Source organism: Dendropsophus ebraccatus, chromosome 13 (assembly GCF_027789765.1).
Source record: "Dendropsophus ebraccatus isolate aDenEbr1 chromosome 13, aDenEbr1.pat, whole genome shotgun sequence".
NCBI classification, from domain to species: Eukaryota; Metazoa; Chordata; class Amphibia; order Anura; family Hylidae; genus Dendropsophus; species Dendropsophus ebraccatus.
In genome coordinates, this window is record NC_091466.1 from 56,072,633 (window position 1) to 56,092,857 (window position 20,225).

The 20,225-nt window shown below is 43.3% G+C and overlaps 1 protein-coding gene across 2 annotated transcripts; it reads right to left on the reverse strand.

Annotated features, from left to right (window-relative positions):
- Positions 1 to 3,323: 3,323 nt before the first annotated feature.
- Positions 3,324 to 19,424, reverse strand: LOC138770996 (transmembrane protein 87A-like). 2 transcript variants are annotated; one of them, XM_069950378.1, is made up of 11 exons: positions 19,213 to 19,424; positions 16,394 to 16,487; positions 14,250 to 14,320; positions 12,029 to 12,135; positions 11,430 to 11,488; positions 10,487 to 10,590; positions 7,616 to 7,695; positions 6,666 to 6,727; positions 5,637 to 5,689; positions 4,187 to 4,217; positions 3,324 to 3,968 (listed from the first exon to the last, which is right to left on the reverse strand). In XM_069950378.1, the coding sequence occupies exons 1-11, from the start codon at positions 19,230 to 19,232 to the stop codon at positions 3,927 to 3,929; spliced, it is 723 nt and encodes a 240-aa protein (XP_069806479.1). In that variant the 5' UTR covers positions 19,233 to 19,424; the 3' UTR covers positions 3,324 to 3,926. The 2 variants fall into 2 exon arrangements, with proteins under 2 accessions (XP_069806479.1, XP_069806478.1); XM_069950377.1 differs by lacking the exon at positions 14,250 to 14,320 and adding an exon at positions 15,797 to 15,870 and having other exon boundaries at positions 19,213 to 19,423.
- Positions 19,425 to 20,225: the final 801 nt, after the last annotated feature.

Genomic DNA, 20,225 nt, shown 5'->3' on the forward strand with positions numbered 1-20,225 from the left:
TATGGGGATTCCTAGAAAACCGAGACAGAGTTCCTGTCTTGGCCAGAGAGGACAGTAGAGAGCACTGTGTCAGTCTGAAAACAAAACATTTCCTGCAGGACATACAGCAGCTAATAAGTATGGGAAGACTTGAGATTTTTTAATACAAGTAAATTACATAACTTTATGATATCAGTTGATTTTCGCTGTATAACCCCTTTAAATCTTTAGAAATAGTGCCACACAATTCTGCCTGTCATCAGGGCCCACTTATATACTTATATAGCACAGTTCTAATGCTCACCTAGGTCCACCTAGATGGTTGTATGGCCTTACTCTAATATTCCCATAGGCCCAACCAGATGATCACAAAGCACAGCTCCAACAATCACATAGGCCGAAGTAGAGGGCTAAATAGCACAGTTCCAACTTTCATCTCAGCATTCATAGATAGTTATAGTTACTGTTCCAGTGTTAACCTAGACCCACTTTCATGATTATACAGCTCAGCTCCAATATTCGCCCAGGCCCACCCAGGTGAACATATAGCACAGCCCCAACAATCACCTAGACCCCTTCAGATAATTATAAACCACTCTTACAATGTTCACCCAGGCCCACCCAGTGTACTTCTCCTCCCCTGGACCATTTATTTCCCGAATATTGCCCTCTCAAAAGGTGAGAGCTCCCTGCAATACCTTTTTTTTCCCACCAGAATAGACACAATTTCTTTCCAATATTTTCTGTTGGGCACATGTCCAGAAGAGATGTAACATATATAATCCGTCTCCCCCCTTGTAGTGTTTGTATTCTAATAATACAGTCACTCTGTGCAACCTCAGGGTACGTTCACACTTCATTAAAATGAACACAGCATCAAATCTGCTGCGGATCCTGTAGGTGTGAACGCACCCTTAGGGTACGTTAACACTTGCCGGGTCCGCAGCTGATTTTCTGCTGCCGATCCGCAGCAGATTTCATTTAAATAACTGAGCACAGCATTAAATCTGCTGCAGATCCTGTAGGTGTGAACGCACCATTAAAGAGTCTTTTATCCTCAGTTTTGTCAGCATGTTTCAATTGAAAATATTTTAATCTGTGACCCCAATTTTGATCTTAAATCACTAATTGCTTAAACGGCTTAAAGTTCCTTCCAGAATCCCTGATTTGATCTTTTCCAAAACTCCTGAAAATTGTGATTATTAAAAATTTCTGTGAATTCTAAACTTCCATGAATCCTGCATATTCTTTTTGTTTCCTGCCAGAGTTTGTGAGTAAGGAGACCGGACCAATCCTTCCCCTTCCATATTTTTCTTACTCCTCCTCATTTTAATTTGCCGAAAAACATTTTGTCTCGTTTCTTAGAAAAACTTTTCATCCTTTCTGAATCTTTGCTGGTAATAAAGTAAACTACTTGGCACACTAAGGGTGCTCTCACACATGGGTATTATTGGGCGTTTTTTATGCCCCCCCAACAAAACTTCACAAAAAGCGCCAGTGGCGTTCTTGCCTTTAAGTGTGAAAGTGTCTTTGAGACTCGAACATGGACTTCAATGCTGAAGTTTGTGTTCTGGTCAAAACCCCCCTTGCTGGAGCGGGTGGCAGACACGGCACACAGAGTTGGTGGGGAGGTTGGTTGGGGACCAGGGGATGGTTAACCTACCCCCAGTCTTAACCCATGCTCTAATGATCAGTGGCTGAGCACTGCCTTACCCACTGATTGGCTGAAATGATGCTGGAACATGATAATCTCAGCCAGTCAATGTTCCGGCTGCAGACCCTGTTTTAGAGGCTTAATCTTTGAAGAGGCAGAGCCTACCACAGTTGTATCTCAGTGTGCCGGGCTCTGGTGAAGAAGAGACGAGACATCAGGATGAGCATCAATAGGGCCCCCTTCTTCTCCCAGCACTGAACCCGTCCCAGCAATTAACCCCCTTCCTTGCTGGGGTGGGTACATTATGACATCAATGTGGCCCCCATGGGGTTATGTGAGGGTGGCATGCATCCTCACTTAACCCCCTGGGGGCCACATATTTTAGTCTGGCACACAAAGGGTTAGGTGTAGATGCCATGCCATAAAATGGTCAAAGAGGGGTGTATGGAAACATCAGAGATTTCAATCAATAAATTACAAGATATACTCAATCTTTTACCATTAAGAGACTGATAGATATCAATCTACTCAGCTCCTTCTACTCTATAACATGATGCCGATAGCTTGGGTAGCATTTTCATGGTGACTGGTTCCTTTTAAACCCTGATATAGGCAGGGTGTAATAGGTGGTCAGTAATGTGATAGTACACTGCAATACAGTGGTCCTATATCCCCCAAATGGTATAGGTCAGAATAATTATAGTGGATAAAAGACATTCACAATGTACATATTTAAGTTATTTTATATTAATTAAAAAAAAGACAAAAAGCACAAACATCAAAACAGCAAATGACAAAAAAAAACAAGTTTGAGAATTGTGTGGAAACTGTTTACTCTGTAGGCCATACAGGCTTACATTCTGGAAAACCCCAAGCACTTCATAAATTGGATGTCTCTTGGCCTCCAGTGTATGTGATGTACCTGTAAACTATACTATGACAACCAAAGTATAACGGTAGCATGTTGCATTTAACCATTGTAGGGATGTAAGTGGAGTGCCCTATACCACTGTGACAGAAACTCAACACGGTATCTCAGTATGTGCAGTGTCCGATGTGTGGGTCCTATTTGTTGAAGTCTAAAATGTGCTTTGTGCACGTCTGCACAGCAGGTTTCTCTGGTACACCATGATCATCATAGGCCAGAACTCTCTCAAACAAAGCATTTCTGCTCATGGCAACCAGAGTGCAAATATAATTTTTAAAAAGTTTGGTTTTGATAGGCGGGGGTCTCAGTGCCTGGACCCCAACTGATCACAACTGATCATAACTTTCTTAAAGTTTTTTTATATTTGCACCGTGACATTGGTTGCTCTGGGTAACAGGGCCATTAAACCAGTCCCTTTAGCAACCAATCATATCACAGCAATTTGTTTTTTTCACCCATGTCAGTGTACCCTGCCGAGCTGCATTATATCTTCATGCACAAACAAGCTTTTGGGGCGGGTTCAGACTACGGAATTCTTGCGGATAAATTCTGCGGAATTCCGGCGGATAAATTCTGCGGAATTCCGCCACTTGAACTCGCTCGCGGCCGCGCGCCTTTCCGCCAGCCCCATAGACACCATTCTATGGGCCGGCTGATTAAGCTATCCGCCGAAAGAATTGACGTGTCAGACGGCCCACAGAATGGTGTCTATGGAACCGGTGGAAAGGCGCGCGGCCGTGACCGTGTACAGGCAATGGTATTCCGCAGAATTTATCCCCGAGAATTCCGTAGTCTGAACCCACCCTTATAGTCCGAGTAAACACCCAGCTGTCAGGATTACAATGATTCTTTGGATGCTGAAGGAAACGGTTAAAAGTAAAATTGTAAGCATGAGTTTTGTAAACTGAATAACCCAGAAAAAGAATAAAAATGTACAAATACCCCACATAAAGGATCACCCAAAAAATCAGCTAGCCGCCTATACACAATGATAGTGCGGCAAGTCTTAGATTTTTTTTTCTCTCTCTCTTCTTTTAAATTAAATTCAAGAACACATGTAACTAAAGTGCAAGTTCTGTAAAGACTTGTCGGTTCCAGTCCAGACATCACTCTTGTCCACACCGGAGATTTTAAAGGATTTTCACTTGCAAGACATTGGGCGAGGACCTTGTTTCTTGCTCCAGAGAACAGTGTTATATAGATGGGGCAGCCGCTTTGACCTTGTTAAAATAATCAGGATTTGAAAGGTGAAGGATTAGTTCCGAGGGAAGTCTTTTCCTTCAGTAGTGGCCAGCTATTCTGTAATATCCAGTATGCTGTCCCATCCAGCAACCCGTCTGTTGCGTCTAACATCATTCCATGTCTTCACTCCATCTTAGACCTTTCAAAATGCGTGATCATCCTCTCCTAATAAAAAGAAAAAATAATAGACTTTGTGAATTTTTTTTAAAAGTTCCTCAAACTTATTTTGAGCCTAACAAGTTGAATATGAATAAGTAGAAATGAGTTACAGGATGATTCGTTTCAGTTCCCTATGGTAGGGGCGGGATGTCTCTCAAAAGCCGAGCACATGACTGCCATGAGTTCTGCTTTTGCAGCCAGATATATAAATGGAAGATACTGACCTCGTCTGAATCCAATAACGCGGGGAGAGCTCTGCAAGTAAAGCACAAAACAGTCATTCACAAGAGGTTACACTGGATTCCTACTGGTACACTTCTGCACATCTGCTTTGTGCATCGGAGTTCGTGAAGCTATCCCCCAGGGAATATGGATCTATTCTACAGTACATTACAAGTCATGCAGATCTCGGTTTGCTTTAAAGGGGTAGTGCGGCGCTAAACAATTATTCACAAAATAACACATTACAAAGTTATACAACTTTGTAATGTATGTTATGTATGTGAATGGCCCCCTTCCCCGTGTTTCCCCCCACCCACGCTAGACCCGGAAGTGTGGTGCATTATACTCACCACATCTCGTGTCGACCCCCGTCCGCCATCTTGGGACAATGACAGTCTTCGGGAGGCCGGCCGAACCGCTCCATCCGTCCCTCATGCTGGCCCCCCTATGCTGCGTCATCAGCAGCTCAGCCGCGATTGGCTGAGAATAACTGTGCTCAGCCAATCGCGGCTGAGCACAGGTTATGATGCGGCAGAGGGGGGTCGGCATGAGGGACGGATGGAGTGGTTCGGTCGGCCTCTCGAAGATGACATCATTGTCCCAAGATGCCAGACGAGGGTTGACACGAGATGCGGTGAGTATAATACACCACACTTCCGGGTCTAGCGTGGGTGGGGGGAAACACGGGGAAGGGGGCCATTCACATACATAACATACATTACAAAGTTGTATAACTGTGTAATGTGTGTTATTTTGTGAATAATTGTTTAGCGCCGCACTATGCCTTTAAAGAGTATTATATAATCCTATAAAATAAACAAACTCAGTCAGGATGGCTCCACTGCTTGTAATGTTTAAAGAGGACCTGTCACCCGGGAGGACAACGCCGAGCCCCAGATACCTCCCCTTTCCTGCAAGTCTCGCTCTTGGACCCGGACCTCGGACGGAGATATCAGCGCCCCAAGCCGTGCACACGCTGTATGCTAATTACCTGAGATGAGTCCGATGCCCATAGAGAATGACTGGAGCCGTCATACTCTATGGGCATCGGACTCATCTCTGCTGAGCGCACACATGGCTTTTGACGGCGAGATCTCCGTGGCGGGACTGGGTCCAGGAGCAAGACTTGCAGGAAAGGGTAAGTATCTGGGGCTCCACCAGGGGGTCGGGCAGGTTCGGCACAGTCATCCCAGCTGACAGGTTTCCAGTTTTCCAGGACTGGATACAGCTTTTTCCTGCACACTGTGGTCAATTCTTCATGGGAGTGCCAGAGACAGCAGAGTATTGTACTCAGCTCTCCTACAGAATTAATGGGGCACCAGTGTGCATGAATCACTGCCGCTCTTTTCTTGGGGGGAGGCTCTACAGGATGGATGTTAAAAGTTCATCTAACGCAGGCAAAGCTGGAAACACGTATCAACTTTACATTTATTGTAAACTAGAAATACTCACACATCAGTAACAGATGAAGGTATGTTCTCTTCTACCCACTTCAAATCCTCCTCCTATAGAAAACACAAGGGATTCTTAAACTGAAATATCATTTCACAAGGCAGTGTAAACCCTTTCAGATCATTAAAGTGGCTCTGATACTATGACCACAGGTCATGCTACATCACCCAGCACACTTCCGAAACATATTCAAGTAGCCGTGTCTCTGCCCGGTATAACCATGCAAACTTACATTTATAAAGTCCTGCGCTCTATGTAAATGAGGCCCAACTAGTCATTGGGGTGTCTTCCTTTCAGCAAGTAGTCATGGCCACCAGATGTGTCAGCGCTGTAATCATGCTCCCCTAGGAGTTATTCAAAGAGCTGTAATCTCCATGATGTCACCAAGAGATGAGCCTTCGCGCCTGGGTGACGAGAAAGCCCGCCTTTCAGTGACGTCATGGAGATCACATCGATTTGAATCATGTCCAGAGGGGCGTGATTACAGCGCTGACACGCCTGGTGACCGTGACTACTTGCTGAAAGGAAGACACCCAGTTGGGCCTTAGTTACATAAAGTGTGGGCCAGTTTACATGGCGCAAAAGCAGCAGAACTCTCCTCTGCGGAATCCCGCCTGCCTCAGTCTCACACAGTGTGTCAATAGGTGAGCTCGCTCGCCTGCCTCCGCTTTTGTCATTTACGCTCAAAAAATTGAAAGGTAAATTCTTTGAGCAAAAAGCAACGGAATCGGAGATGCGCAAGCTCTCCCATAGGCGCTGCTTTTGCTCTGTGTGAACTGGCAGGGACTTGGGCTACATGATTATGTTTCAGAAGTGTGCTGAGTGATGTAGCAGCACGTTAGCATTATAGGTATTTTTGAGTGATCCTTGACTGAACCACACACACACACACACACACACACACACACACACACACACACACAGTACAGCTCCGTGACAAAACCTATGAACATTTTTTACAACTGATCAAAGTTTTTCCTATTTTGGCTCTTGATGGTTTCTCTTGATTCAAGCGTCATGCGTACTTACAGCTTTAGTAACCTTCACATTTCCATTTGTTTCTGGCTTGGAGCTTCTCATTTTCATTCCTTCTATAGAATACAAAAAAAAAAAAAAAAACAACAACGGTGTCAATGGCAGGGATTTATCTTTGTTCTTGGCTAATCAGAGGCAGTAAATTACTTAGGACCCAAAAAATATGTGAGAGTCTTAAACCGCCACAAAGTCAGTTTATATATTTTAATCTTATGCAATTTATCAAAATAATTAAAAAAAAAGTAAGTATGCATCTTTTCATTCATACAGAGTAAAGTCAGCAAAAACCTTTATATATCAGACCTCAAAAGTGACATGTAACAGATCTGACATTCATGCGGCAGGTCACTTTATTTTATGTGTCACCCACTTTACTGCATATGGAATTTCCAGGTCTATAGGGCTGATATGGTTCCCTGAACAGCTGTATACAGCTCCTGCAGCAGCCACGGCATGCCCCCAAGAAAGAACTTTAATCCCCCGGGCGCGTGACAGGCAGCGGCGGGGAAGTAGTCATCTGGGCTGCTCCCCGTCCGTATCTAGTCACCGCTCTCTGCCTGTCAGCACGCTCCGAGGGGATGAATGACAGGCCTTTACTGGCCTCTCTGCCTGTAAATCATCCCTCCGAGCGCCCTGACAAGCAGAGAGCGGTGGCTAGATATGGGCTGGGAGCCGCCCAGATGACTACTTCCCCACCACTGCCTGTCACGCGTCCGGGGGATTAAAGTCCTTTTTTCGGGTATACAGCTACTGCTGCGGCTGCTGCAGGAGCTGTATCCAGCAGTTCAGGGAACCATATCATCCTGACTGGACTGATTGGTTCCCTTTAAAGTAGTTCACATTGAGAACAGAAAAAATATGGAAACCAGCAGCTAAGTTAGTGACCATATAAGCAAGGACATATATAGCAAATTATGACTGTTCAGATATACATTAAGTCATACCGAAGCTCTCTTTTAGCATAGGTTCTTTTTGTTCATCATCTTCATCATCATCTTCTTCATTAAGTGGTGAAAAGGCAAACCTTGAGGAAAGGGAAAACAGTCATGAGGAATACAGTCTACTATACAGCCACAGAGAATTTCTAGAAAACACTAAAAACACACCAACTTCTGCAATCTGGAAAAAAGTGACTGTGTAGGGGTAAGGAAACTTGGTAAAAGAGAGGATACCCAAACATGGATGATATTAGTAATTGTGGAGGAAGGGGTGTGTTAGCCTTTAAACACCTACAGGTGATATCCAATGTTCAGAATCCAAACTCTTCAGCAACAAAGAAATGCCTATTAGACGAAAACCGCACAGTGCAACTGGTAACACCCAATTAAAGGGGATATTCAGGCTTTAAAAAACATGGCCGCCTTCTTCCAAAAACACCAACTGTCCTGTGCTCAGGTTGGGTGTGGGTTTTGCAGCTTAGTTCCACTGAAGTGAATGTAGCTGAATTGTAATACCACACACAACCTGAGGACAGGGCTGGTGCTGTTTTTACAGGGGTAAAATGCACCTAAGACTTAACTGTATTGAGCAGCCGACAGTGTCTTCTTTGGCTAGTCTCCCTGAGCTCAGTGATCTGTTTGCCGTATTTGTCTAATAGGCATTGCTCCCACCTAGCCAGGATCCTACGCCGCACTGATGAGGGGAAACTCCCCGAAACAGCCGTCTGTGGATGGATACCTGGCTTTGATATTTTCCAGGTCATATCATCAGACTAATAACTGAGTTGTACTTTGACTGAAGGGGCCACTTAATATGGTGGTTTGGTGGTCTCCCTACAGGAGCCACCCCTTTGCCAGGTCCTTCCCTGGAGGGATATCTGGCTAGTCCCATGTTTTGAGACTCTTAACTGAGCCTCTGCAGACTATTTTGCATATTGATGTTTCCCAGGGGGCAATGCACCTAGGATTTCACTGTATTGAGTGCTTTAAAACAGCAGTCCTTTAACCCCTTAACGACATCGGGCGTAAATTTACGCCCTGATGCCGGTAAGGGAGTTCAGAGCGGGGCCGCGCGGCGACCCCGCTCTGAACCGCGGCGGTCCCGGGTGCCACTTGTAGCCCGGGACCGCTGGTATTAGCAGGCACGGTCCGATCGCCGTGCCCGCTAATACAGTAATCAGATGCAGCTGTCAAACATGACAGCTGCATCCGATTACCGGACGCAGCATCATCCCTGGTGTCTAGTGGGGAGATCGCTCCTCCGGGATGTTATCCCAGAGGAGCGATCTCCGTAACTGAAGCCGGCCGGGGACCGCTCCAAGATGGCGCCGTCCCCGGCTCGGCACTCGTTTGTTTCCGTCTGCAGCAGCCGAAAGCAAACGAGTGCCTATCTCATGGATCTCTGCAGCATATCTATGCTGCAGAGATCTCAATGAGAGATCAAAGCACTTATACTAGAAGTCCCCCAGGGGGAATAACCCTAACCCCAGGGGGGCTTCTAGTATAAGTGTAAAAGTAAAAAAAAGTGTCATTATTAGTAAAAAGCCCCCTCCCCTAATAAAAGTCTGAATCACCCCCCTTTTCCCAGGTTATAAATAAAAGTAAATAAATAAACATGTTTGCGATCACTGCGTGCGTAATCGCCCAAACTATTAATTAATCACATTCCTGATCTCGCACGGTAAACGGCGTAAGCGCAAAAAAATCCCAAAGTGCAAAATTGCGTATTTTTGGTCGCATCAAATCCAGAAAAATTGTAATAAAAAGCGATCAAAAAGTCATATATGCGCAATCAAGGTACCGATAGAAAGAACATATCATGGCGCAAAAAATGACACCTCACACAGCCCCATAGACCAAAGGATAAAAGCGCTATAAGCCTGGGAATGGAGCGGTTTTAAGTGACGTATAATTGTTGACAATGGTTTAAATTTTTTACAGGCCATCAGATACAAAGTTATACATGTTATATATCGTTTTAATCGTAACGACTTGAGGAACATATATAACAAGTCAGTTTTACCCCAGGGCGAATGGCGTAAAAACACATTTCCCCCAAATAAACAAAATGCGGGGTTTTTTTTTTCAATTTCACCACACTTTGAATTTTTTTCTGGTTTCGCAGTGTACTTTATGCAAAAATTCAGCCTGTCATTGCAAAGTACAATTAGTGACGCAAAAAATAAGGGCTCATGTGGGTCTCTAGGTGGAAAAATGCAAATGCTATGGCCTTTTAAGCACAAGGAGGAAAAACCGAAAACACAAAAATCGAAATTGGCTCTGTCCTTAAGGGGTTAAACAGTGTCCTCTTTGGCTGATCTCCCTGAGATCAGTGATCTGTTTGCAGTTTTTACAAGTAGGTTTATTACATTGTTTTCTAATTCTGGATAACCCCTTTAAAAAGGTAAAATCTAGCCATTCTGAGGTTATTGGGAGAATATAAGGATGTAAACATTTATTATTTTAATGACTGAGTACTTTAATACTTGGATAAAACCTTCAGCAGATGTGGATGGTAAATTAAAGTGAAAGTAAACCTGCCTAGGATAAACATATTTATTCTTAGATAAAAACTCGATGGACCACAAGGCCTTTTATGCCCAAAATGCAGAAAAGGTGCAAATCCTGCCACTATGCTGAAAGAACGATTCTACATGGATTCAGTGCTCATTCTGCATAGGCGCAAAATATCTCCAGTGTGAACACTACCCTAAAGTTATGCAACATTATGTATGCCCTCAAAAGGTAAACAGGCTAAAGAGATTTTTTTTTTTACTAGAATATTTACTAAAACGGACACCTGATAGGTCTACAAACAGTTCATTTTTATAACCTCCCGTTTCCTATCCCTGCAGTCTGTCATTTGGTCATACACACCTCTGATTGTTTGCCGACGGCCTCCACAGAACCATGATAACAAACAAGATCATAGAGAACAACAGGCGCCAAATGGCATCATCCACCCACAGCTCCCGCCAATCCTGCCCAAAAATATATATACACATTACAAATTGCAACTTTAATTATACAATATTTATCCATCTCTATAAACAATGGAGCAAAAGTCACAAAACTATAAATGCTGACATTTGTATTACAGCAGGTTAGTAAGGCTACCTCTGCGTACTATACTTAATAGGGGCCTAGTGATAGTTCATGTATGAACGCTCTATGCCCACTAGAGTTTCTCTCTGATCAGTTACATACAGCGTTGTATTGCAACCCCCATAGGTTTACATCAAACAAAGTGTCACTGTCATTAGGAAAAAGATGTCAAAAATTCTGATCAGTCAGTGTCTGAGTGGGGAAAGGGCGAGGTTATGCGCTTCACTACATGGCTCATTGTGATTTTGTCTCACTGCATAAGACAAGATTCAAAAGGTTAATAACGGAGTGTGCAGTGAGATGGAGCTCATAGCGAGCTGAAGAGCTAAGCGCACAACCATGTGCTTCTCCCAGCTCATTTCAGAAACTGGTGAGGGTCTGAACACTCATACATCAAGGGACTAACACTTTGTAAGTCTCTTCGACACGTCAAACGTTTTTTTCTTTAAAGGACAGGGACATTTTAATATTAGATAACATTAGCAAGTTTACCTTACGCAGCATTACGCCTTCAGATCTGATTGCATAGTGCCGGGGTTAAGCGACAACTGACAAGGTGAATAGTAACCCAATAATCAATTTAGTCAAAGAAATAACAGTATCAATTGAGGTCTGCTTCAGCATTGCTACTTAAAGAGGACCTGCCAGCTATTAGTCATACACCACCGAAATTATATAATCCTTTTACACGCCTACCATTAGCGTCAAAACTCACCGACTGACAGTCGACAAAGCGGAACTTCATTGTGGTCCAGATGATAAAAATGATTGATGCTAAAAGAGAAATAGAAAAAGTTCACTGCTGATCTGAACTCTTGAGCTGCATTCACACGTCCGTGATATATTATATTGTCCGTAAGCTGACTATCCATCACAGACTCACCTCTGGACCTCTTACGGAAGTCTCGGCATCATATAATTATTCTTATCCCGGGAGCTCCAAAACAGTTAAAGCTCCATTCCCCTGTATTGACAGCTGTGTCAGTTCAGCAGCATAGAACTTAAGCTGTTACAGAGCTCCCGGCATCATCATAAATTATGAGGCCGAGAGTTCTGTAAGAGGTCAACACTACAACCCCGTCAACAGTTTTCCATGCAAAGTAATGCGGTCGGTTACTAACTGTGCAGGGAATTATAACTAGGCTGCTAATCAGTCCCTTACATTCTGTAGACTTGCAATGGACTGCCATTTATTATAATGCATACAGTAACCAAATGGCCCCCTTTTTCAGTCACGTTTTCAGACACTATGAGCAGGATCTCGGTTCTCTCTGTGGTTCCATACATTAGCAATAAGCAGATGAACACACATACCTACTACAGCCAGGATCAGGGTGTTTGTGAAGTGTCTGTACAGAGACAGCTTGACCACGTTCCTTCTCAGCGTCAGCAGCTTCATGGTCTGAGTTAGGCTTATGAAGATGTGCCAGTAGGTTAAGGAAATGCAGAAACATTTGTGCTAGTGACATTTCTAAAGAGCTGGCTATTCTAACATAAGAGGGCGCTATAGTTTACTTTTGCTAAATTGTCTGGTCAATGAGCAATTAGAGGAGTCTAGCTGTATTCTCCTGCTGGATCTGATGGTGCATAGAGAGACACAACATGCTGGGCAGGAGTATGTAACAGCCCTCTAACATTCATCTCTATAGGCCCAGTGTTAGATCAGGTGGGAGAGTACATAGAGAGAAACCCTTTAAGTTCAGACAATGAGCCAGTAGCACCATAGACAGCAACACTGACATCTGCTGTAGAAGCATGACAATGTTCTTAGTTATTTACTATGTTAAAGGGGTACTCCAGAGAGAAACTTTTTAAAAGCGAATTTGTACCCACAATCTGCCCCCTCCAAACCGCTTGTACCATTGGAAAACTGCTTTTAAGATCTGTCCTGGGGTCCGTTCGGCAGGTGATGCAGTTACTGTCCGAAAAAACACAACTTTTAAACTTGCAGCCCTGTGTCAAATTGGAGTGGCCTAGAGTGTGTGCGCCCTAGGCCTGTGACACCTCCCCAGCCTCTTCACCATTAGATATGCCCCAGGGCAGGATTTCTCCCATTCATAATTTGACTGAACACTGCACATGTGCTGGATTGTTAAGGGCCATGTGCAGTGTTCAGACAAGTGATGAATAGGAGAAATCCTACCCAGGGGCGTTCCTAATGGGGAGGAGAGACAGAGGCGGTGCAGGTGGAGGGCATGGGCTCTCTAGGCAATGCCAGTTTCCCACAGGGCTGCAAGTTTAAGGGTAGCTTACCACATAGTGTATCGCAGAATATTTGATGGTGGGGATCCACAGCAGATTTGATCTAAATAACTGAATACAGCATCAAATCTGCTGTGGATCCTGTACATGTAAACGCACCCTAAAAGTTGTTTTTTAGAATAATAACTGTATCACCTGCCAAACGGACCCCAGGACAGATCTTGGATTAAAAGCAGCTATTTGACGGTACAAGCGATTGGGGAGGGTCAGATTGTGGGTACAGAGTCGCTTTAAAACACTGGTATAATAAATATATATTACTTTGTAACATAACTTCATTAAAATAGGTGTTACTTTTTTGTTTATACATTGACGTCTATTAAGTGGCAGCAGTAAGCGGTGACATTGGCAGTGACAGCGATGGTGACACAGAACAGCGCCTCATCCCCCCTGTACACTGTATGTTCGTATCAAAGTATGCAGTACGGGGGGTGGGCATACTGTATACAGCGGGATTTGCTAGGCAGATCGTTATAGTTTTGCATAGTTATTCATGTAAATCTTTGCTAATTCTTGGCCGAGTAGTCAAGTGGGCGGTCCTACTCAGTGACTGACAGCAATCCGTGTGCAAGTTTGCATATAAAAAGAGCTGTCACTCACTCTTTCACCATTATTTAACCTATGATGAATAAATTGACAATAGTGTCTAACCATTCCCCCACTGTCAAAGGGGTGTGTCTTACATGGCCAGCAGCGATTGGATGTCCGAGAGTATGTAGTTATGCATTCGCGCAGATGAATAAGAAAAAGGCTTCTAAGCATGTGCAGTGACCTTTATAGAGATCGCTGTACACGGAGGGGGAGCAGCAGCTATTGTATATAACTATCTATATACAGGTCTTCTCTCACTGTACTCCTGTCTATAATGCCTACATACTGGTGTCACCTCCAGTCTAAGATATGGAGGGCACTGCTGGGAAATTATCTGTACAGAACAGGAAGTCTCATTAGTTATAGGCCTAGTGGCCAAAATGAAAACTGCAATATTTCAGGATAAAAAAGGGAAAAATAAAAAAAAATTACCAAAAATTCTTTAAAAACATTTTTAACTTAAAAAAATACATCATTTTCTGATGACACGGGTAAAAGTATAAAATACACTGATGATACACTGTAAAATATATGAATGGCGATTTGTCAGATCACCTGCTCATCCATGCTGTGCCCACTGCCTTTATGCTACACTGACCTAAAGGTGCAAAAATAAATAAATAAATAAAATAAAAATAAAAGCAACTTTGGGATACAAAACAAAAACCATCAAAGGAAGGATATCCACCAGCACAAGGCAGTATCAAGAAAAGCCAGAGGAATGAAAGCCAGGGAGGACAGATCAGACTGCGCCTAAACCGGGAGGGGAGGACAGAAGTAAGAACAATGGAGAGACATACAGATACTCTACACTGCTTTATAGCTGGAAAAGAGGGGGAAAAAAGCAGCGGATCGTGAAAGTGCCAGTCACCCAATGAGCAGAAGTGGTTTATAAAAATATGTGACATAACAGAGCAAATATATAGGTAAAATAGTGAACATGAGGGTAAAATGAGGCATGAAAACATAACCATACACATACACTCTAAAGCACAAAAGGCAGATGCGTTCTCGTATAGAAGCCTTCTAGTGTGTTGCAGGATGTGTTGCATTCCAACATATGCTAATATTCAGTTATCACATGCGGGGATTATTGGCTGAACAGGCCAATATCAGTTTCCCTCCTATTGTTGACAATATATATATATATATATATATATATATATATACACACACACACTACATATCTACATTCTAACTATACATACACACACACCCCTACACCTGCCATACCACACTGCTTTTAGAGCAGAGTGGTGGTCGGTAGCCTAGACGCTGTCAACAATGGGAGGGAAAGAGCAGCATATCAGAAGTAAAGTAACTTATTTACAAAAATATTTAACTTAATCAGTCCTACAAGCATAACTATACTTGGTGAAATGGGAATACCCCTTTAACTTGGCCTCCAAATCCCCTAGAATTTGATTGATGATCTGGGGCAAGTGCTGGAAAGCAATTCCAGTCCATGGAGGCCGCATCACCGAGACTTTTACATTGATGGCTTATTGTCAGGACAGGCCACTAAATGGGTTATCCAGGATTCTTTCTTGCCTAAACAGCACCACACATCCTCATGTTGTGTGTGGCCTCAGCTCCATTTACTTCAATAGAACTGAGCTGCAAAACCCACAACCAGATTAAAGACAAGAGTGGCGCCGTTTCTGGAAGAGAGCTGCCATGTTTTTCTATGTCTGGACAACCCATTTAGTGGCTGATAAGCACAGTGTCGACACCCCGGCAAATCAGCCAATCGAACAGTCAAGGGTGGCGTAAGCAACGGGCTGCTTCCATTATATAAAGACTGTGCAGGGGTTACCTCATAGGCTGTAATCTCTCACTCCTCACGTCTGACTTGATAGTTACATGTTTATGTAGATAACGTCTGATTCTGTCTATATATGTACCCACAGAAGTGCTATGGAATATGTTGGCGCTATATAAATAGAATTACATTTATCATCACAGCTCAGCTCCCAATGAAGTAAACGGGAACTGAGCTTCATTAATCCAGAGTGGCCATTCATAATGTACAGAGCCGACTCTATCCAATAGCGTCTATTGTGTATGCTACCGAACCGGTAATCGGAGGGGGTGCCAGCTGTTAGCAGCCCGCTAGCCAGAAACTGATCAGACATTGCAGAAAAGGCCAGGTTGATGTCTTAACAGCAGATGGTGCACATTAATGAAATGGTAAAGCCGCAACACAAGTATTACATCAACTTAAAGGATATCCAAAAAAGAATACAGGCATCAATAAATGACAGGCTGAGATTTGCAATGAGTGCCATTGTATAGAGGTAATGCTGGAGCAGAGAGAGGCAGATGACAATGTGTTAATGTTATGGGCCAGGCTACATGCAGATAGTAGTGATGACACAGCACACGCCACTTATCACACACTAAATGTTAGCAGAAAAGGAGAATGAAAACAGATTATTCAAATTACTGTGTATTTTATCACTCTGCATCTATTCTATTACTGGATCTTCAATGAGGTTCTAGTCTTCCCTTTAGCATATGATGTACACCAGTACTGCTCATTGGTGAAGCATGTCAGTAACACATGAAGTCTTCAGGATTCACTCACAAGCAGATCACAGTGCCACAGGATTCAGCACATTCTTAAAGGGATTATCCAGGATTAGAAAAAAAAACACAGCTACTTTCTTGCAAAAACAGCACCACCCCTGTCCTCAAGTTGTGTGTGGTATTACTATTCAGCTCCATTCACTTAAATGAAACTGAGCTACAAAACACCCAAGCTGAGAATAGGTGAGGTGCAGCCATGTTTTTCTAAGCCTGGATAACCCCCTTTCATATACTTACCCCTGTTACACGTAGAACTCCTTCCATCCCAGAAAAGAGGAGATACAGTGCTCCAGCCATGACAACCTTGTGCAGCGTAGCCCCAAGCCTGGGTCTAAAAGGAAAAAAGTGAAATAATTCAAATTTTAGGATAACCGAAGAACGGCATTGCATCACAAATCAGAATCATGAAACAGACAGGCACAGTTGGGATTCAGCATACCCATTAAAATCAATGCTTTCCATACATAGAACAGAGCCTCCAACACAGATGTGAACAGGGAGAATGTATATATTTACAATATACTGTATATATATACTGAGGATTACACCCAGCATAAAGGGCAGGAGAAGTGGTACTGTGCACTGTATATATAGATATATATATATATATATATATATATATATATATATATATACACACACACACACACAGTGGTTGCTTGGTTTAAGAGTAACTTGGTTTAAGAGCGTTTTGGTTTAAGAGCTCACAGTTTTTCAAAATTGTGACTTGGTTTAAGAGCATTGCTTTGGTTTAAGAGCTCCCTGTACTGGGTGGGAGGGGGAGTGGGGGAGGGACATGGTCTGCATAGCGGGGTCTACAGCCCTGTACTCTGACCCAGGAAGTCTCCCTCACCTTCCAAATCATAGCAGATCCACTTCAGGCTGGGGCTCACATCAGGGGACAGGACGGTGGAGGTAATCTCTCCATAGCTGTAACCCCTCTCTCTTCCCAGACATAGAGTGCTGCATGTATGTGCCTGCTCATTCCTTCATGCTCTCTGCAGTCTCTGTCCGCCCTTGTGTTTCCCATCCTCTTCATTACTGCACAGGAACTTATAATATCACAGATTCTGCTGTTTCTGAATGTTTGCTTCATTTGTTTTCCATGTTATTCACCCAGCATACAGGACAGAAGAAGTGGTACTGTGCACTGTGTGTATATATATATACTAAGGGTTACACCCAGCATACAGGACAGGAGAAGTGGTACTGTGCACTGTATATATACTGAGGGTTACACCCAGCATACAGGACAGGAGAAGTGGTACTGTGCACTGTATATATACTGAGGGTTACACCCAGCATACATGGCAGGAGAAGTGGTACTGTGCACTGTATATATACTGAGGATTACACCCAGCATACATGGCAGGAGAAGTGGTACTGTGCAGTGTGTATATATATATATATATATATATATATATATATATATATATATATATATATATATATATATATATATATATATATATATATATATATACTGATGTTACACTGTAACATTAGTACGTATGCCCTGGGCAGTGGGGGGGCCCGCTAGGCTGAGGCTCATAGTCTAAGCCTGGCGGGCCCCTGTGTTTCCCGGGGCCCCTGTGCAGCCGTAGCGGCTGCACAAGTGATATGTCCGTCACTGAGTATGAGGGAAGCCAGACGGCCTCTGGTGTGATACACTCAGATGAGTTGCTGTATCTAACTCTCCTATGTAACACACAGCACTACACTATTGTATATTAGTGTGTGGTGTTGGGTGTGGGCACAGTTATTTGGTGTGCGACGATACCAGCAGCCCAGGGGGTTAGTATATGTGATGTTGGGTATTGTGCACAGATGAGGTTAGGAGGGTTATTAGTGTGGTTGTGGTTTGCACATGTGGCTGTTATTACACTGATGTGTATGGGGAGAATGAGGCTGGAGCAGCTAATACCTGGGTGGACTTGTATATATTGTCTCTACACCCTACAGCTATACGGTATTTATACTATTGTTGTTATTATAATTGTTGTAATAATTTGTTTGTAAGTAAAAGATTTACAGAGACTCACAGCGCAGCCCCCCATCATTGTGTATATATAAATAGGGGGTCAGTAAGAAGAACAGTCTCAGTAAAATGGGATTAATTGGCAGAAAAAAATCTTTATATATCTTAATATAAAACTTCTAACAAAAATGCCTGATTTTTAAAATTTTTAATAACTTCATAAAATACATGAGAACAGCGGGTAACCAAATTCTATTGGCCTATTTCTGCTTCGGCCATTTATACAATAAGATACACAGATTATGTAACATGATACCGAGACAGAAACTCTTTATTTTTATGTAGAACAAATCAATTTTTTTCTTTTCCAATAATAGAATATCTATCTATCTATCTATCTATCTATACACATTATCCACATATTGTTGGTGCATTTCTTTCCTCACTCACAAGACTATGGAACTCTGTTGATCACTGACATCACAAAGGAAAGCTGATGACATCACAAAGGAAAGGCTATGACATCACACAGACATTGTACACTTAGCTGCACAGGTAACATTCCGTCAGTTGATAACTGCCGCTCAGCAGAGATACATGGGAGGGATCGCTCTCACTTACTGATATCATCACTTGGATTGGATCATCGATATAGATTTGACCACAACTTAAAATGAAGGCAAAAAACAAGAGGAATCATCTTGAAGGAGACACAGAAGAGAAGGAGAAGAATTATGGAGAGGACGAGAGGAGAGACAAGGACAGAGGAGATGATGATGATGATGACGGTCAGGAGCAGCCAACTACAACCAAGAAGCCAAGAAAGAACCGTGTCTTAGCCTGCCTGCAAAGTGCCTGGGCCCGGATGACATGTAAGAAGAGGAAATCTTCCAGCCACAGCATCATCATCCCTCTGATGGACGCCACAGGTAGGACCAACAACTGGAATTGTACATGCATCCTTAGGACTCCATAGAACACACACAGTGGGGCTGATTCATGGGAATAGCGCCCCCACACAGTAGTTACCCCCTCCAGTAGTGGCTGTAAGCTGCATGGTGTCCTGTGAACCACTCACCTTTGTTGTCCCCACCCCATTAGGTAATTTTAGTATTTGGGGCCTTGTTGATCGGTTTTACTCGTCTTCCTAGGGATGCGTGAGGCAGGCGGCCATCTTTTATATCCCAGGAATATAAACTGAAGCTGCTGTCCATGGGAGTTTATCATCATTTTTCACTTTTATTGTGGGATGTGTGGATGTTTTCGTGCCCCACGTTCACCATACAGGATAAAGAACATTGGGGGAGATTTATCAAACATGGTGGGAAGTGATACTGTCTCAGTTGCCCCTAGCAACCAATCAGATTCCACTTTCCATTCCCAACAGACTCAGCTAGTACAATATACTGCAATACTATGATAAATGTATAGTAAAAGTAATGTATTGCAGTGTACATTCATTGTGGTTTCCTCGGTGACAAAATGGCATTAAAACGGCAGTACATGGCATATGGCCAGAAATTAGGGACGGAATTTCACACCTATTTGCAATGTTTCCCGCTTTCCCTCTCTGTAACATCACTAACCCCATCCCCCCCTGGGAGGTATAATGACCCCTCTGTGCCCCCTTTATAGCACTTGGACCTGTTTTGCCCCCTCTGTGTTATTAGGATGTACCTGTATTATAACAATGCCTCTGTGTCCCCTCTTTAGTACTAGGGCCCCTCTTTGATATTTGGATCCACTATACCTTCTGTGTAGTAGTAAAGCTGTCTCTGCCCCCACTGTAATAATAGGATGCTTCGGAGCCCCCTCTGTCCTATACAATCTCCTCTGTGCCCCCTTTGTAGTATTATGACATGCTGCGTCCCCTCAGTGGAATTAGGACCCCTCTTTGCCCCCTCTGTAGTATTATTACCTCTCTGTGTCCACTCTGTAATAATAAGCCTCCTATATGCCCTATATGACCTCTTTCTATTAATTCACATCTATCCTTTTCCTTTGTAACAGTTAGCCGTATACAGGAAGCCATACTGCAGGAGCACCAACTACTGTGTGACCAGTACCACAACCTGGATGACTTGAGGGCCC

Bases quoted from the DNA above. Each gene is read 5' to 3' on its own strand.
- LOC138770996 (XM_069950377.1), bottom strand. From the start codon at position 19,232: ATGGGGTGGGGACAACAAAG. The intron at 12,136-15,796 runs ATCCTTTAAGTT...CTACTGGCACAT, and splicing joins GCCTGTATTCTTTTTTGGAT to CTTCATAAGCCTAACTCAGA. The intron at 6,728-7,615 runs GTATGACTTAAT...TGTATTCTATAG, and splicing joins TATGCTAAAAGAGAGCTTCG to AAGGAATGAAAATGAGAAGC.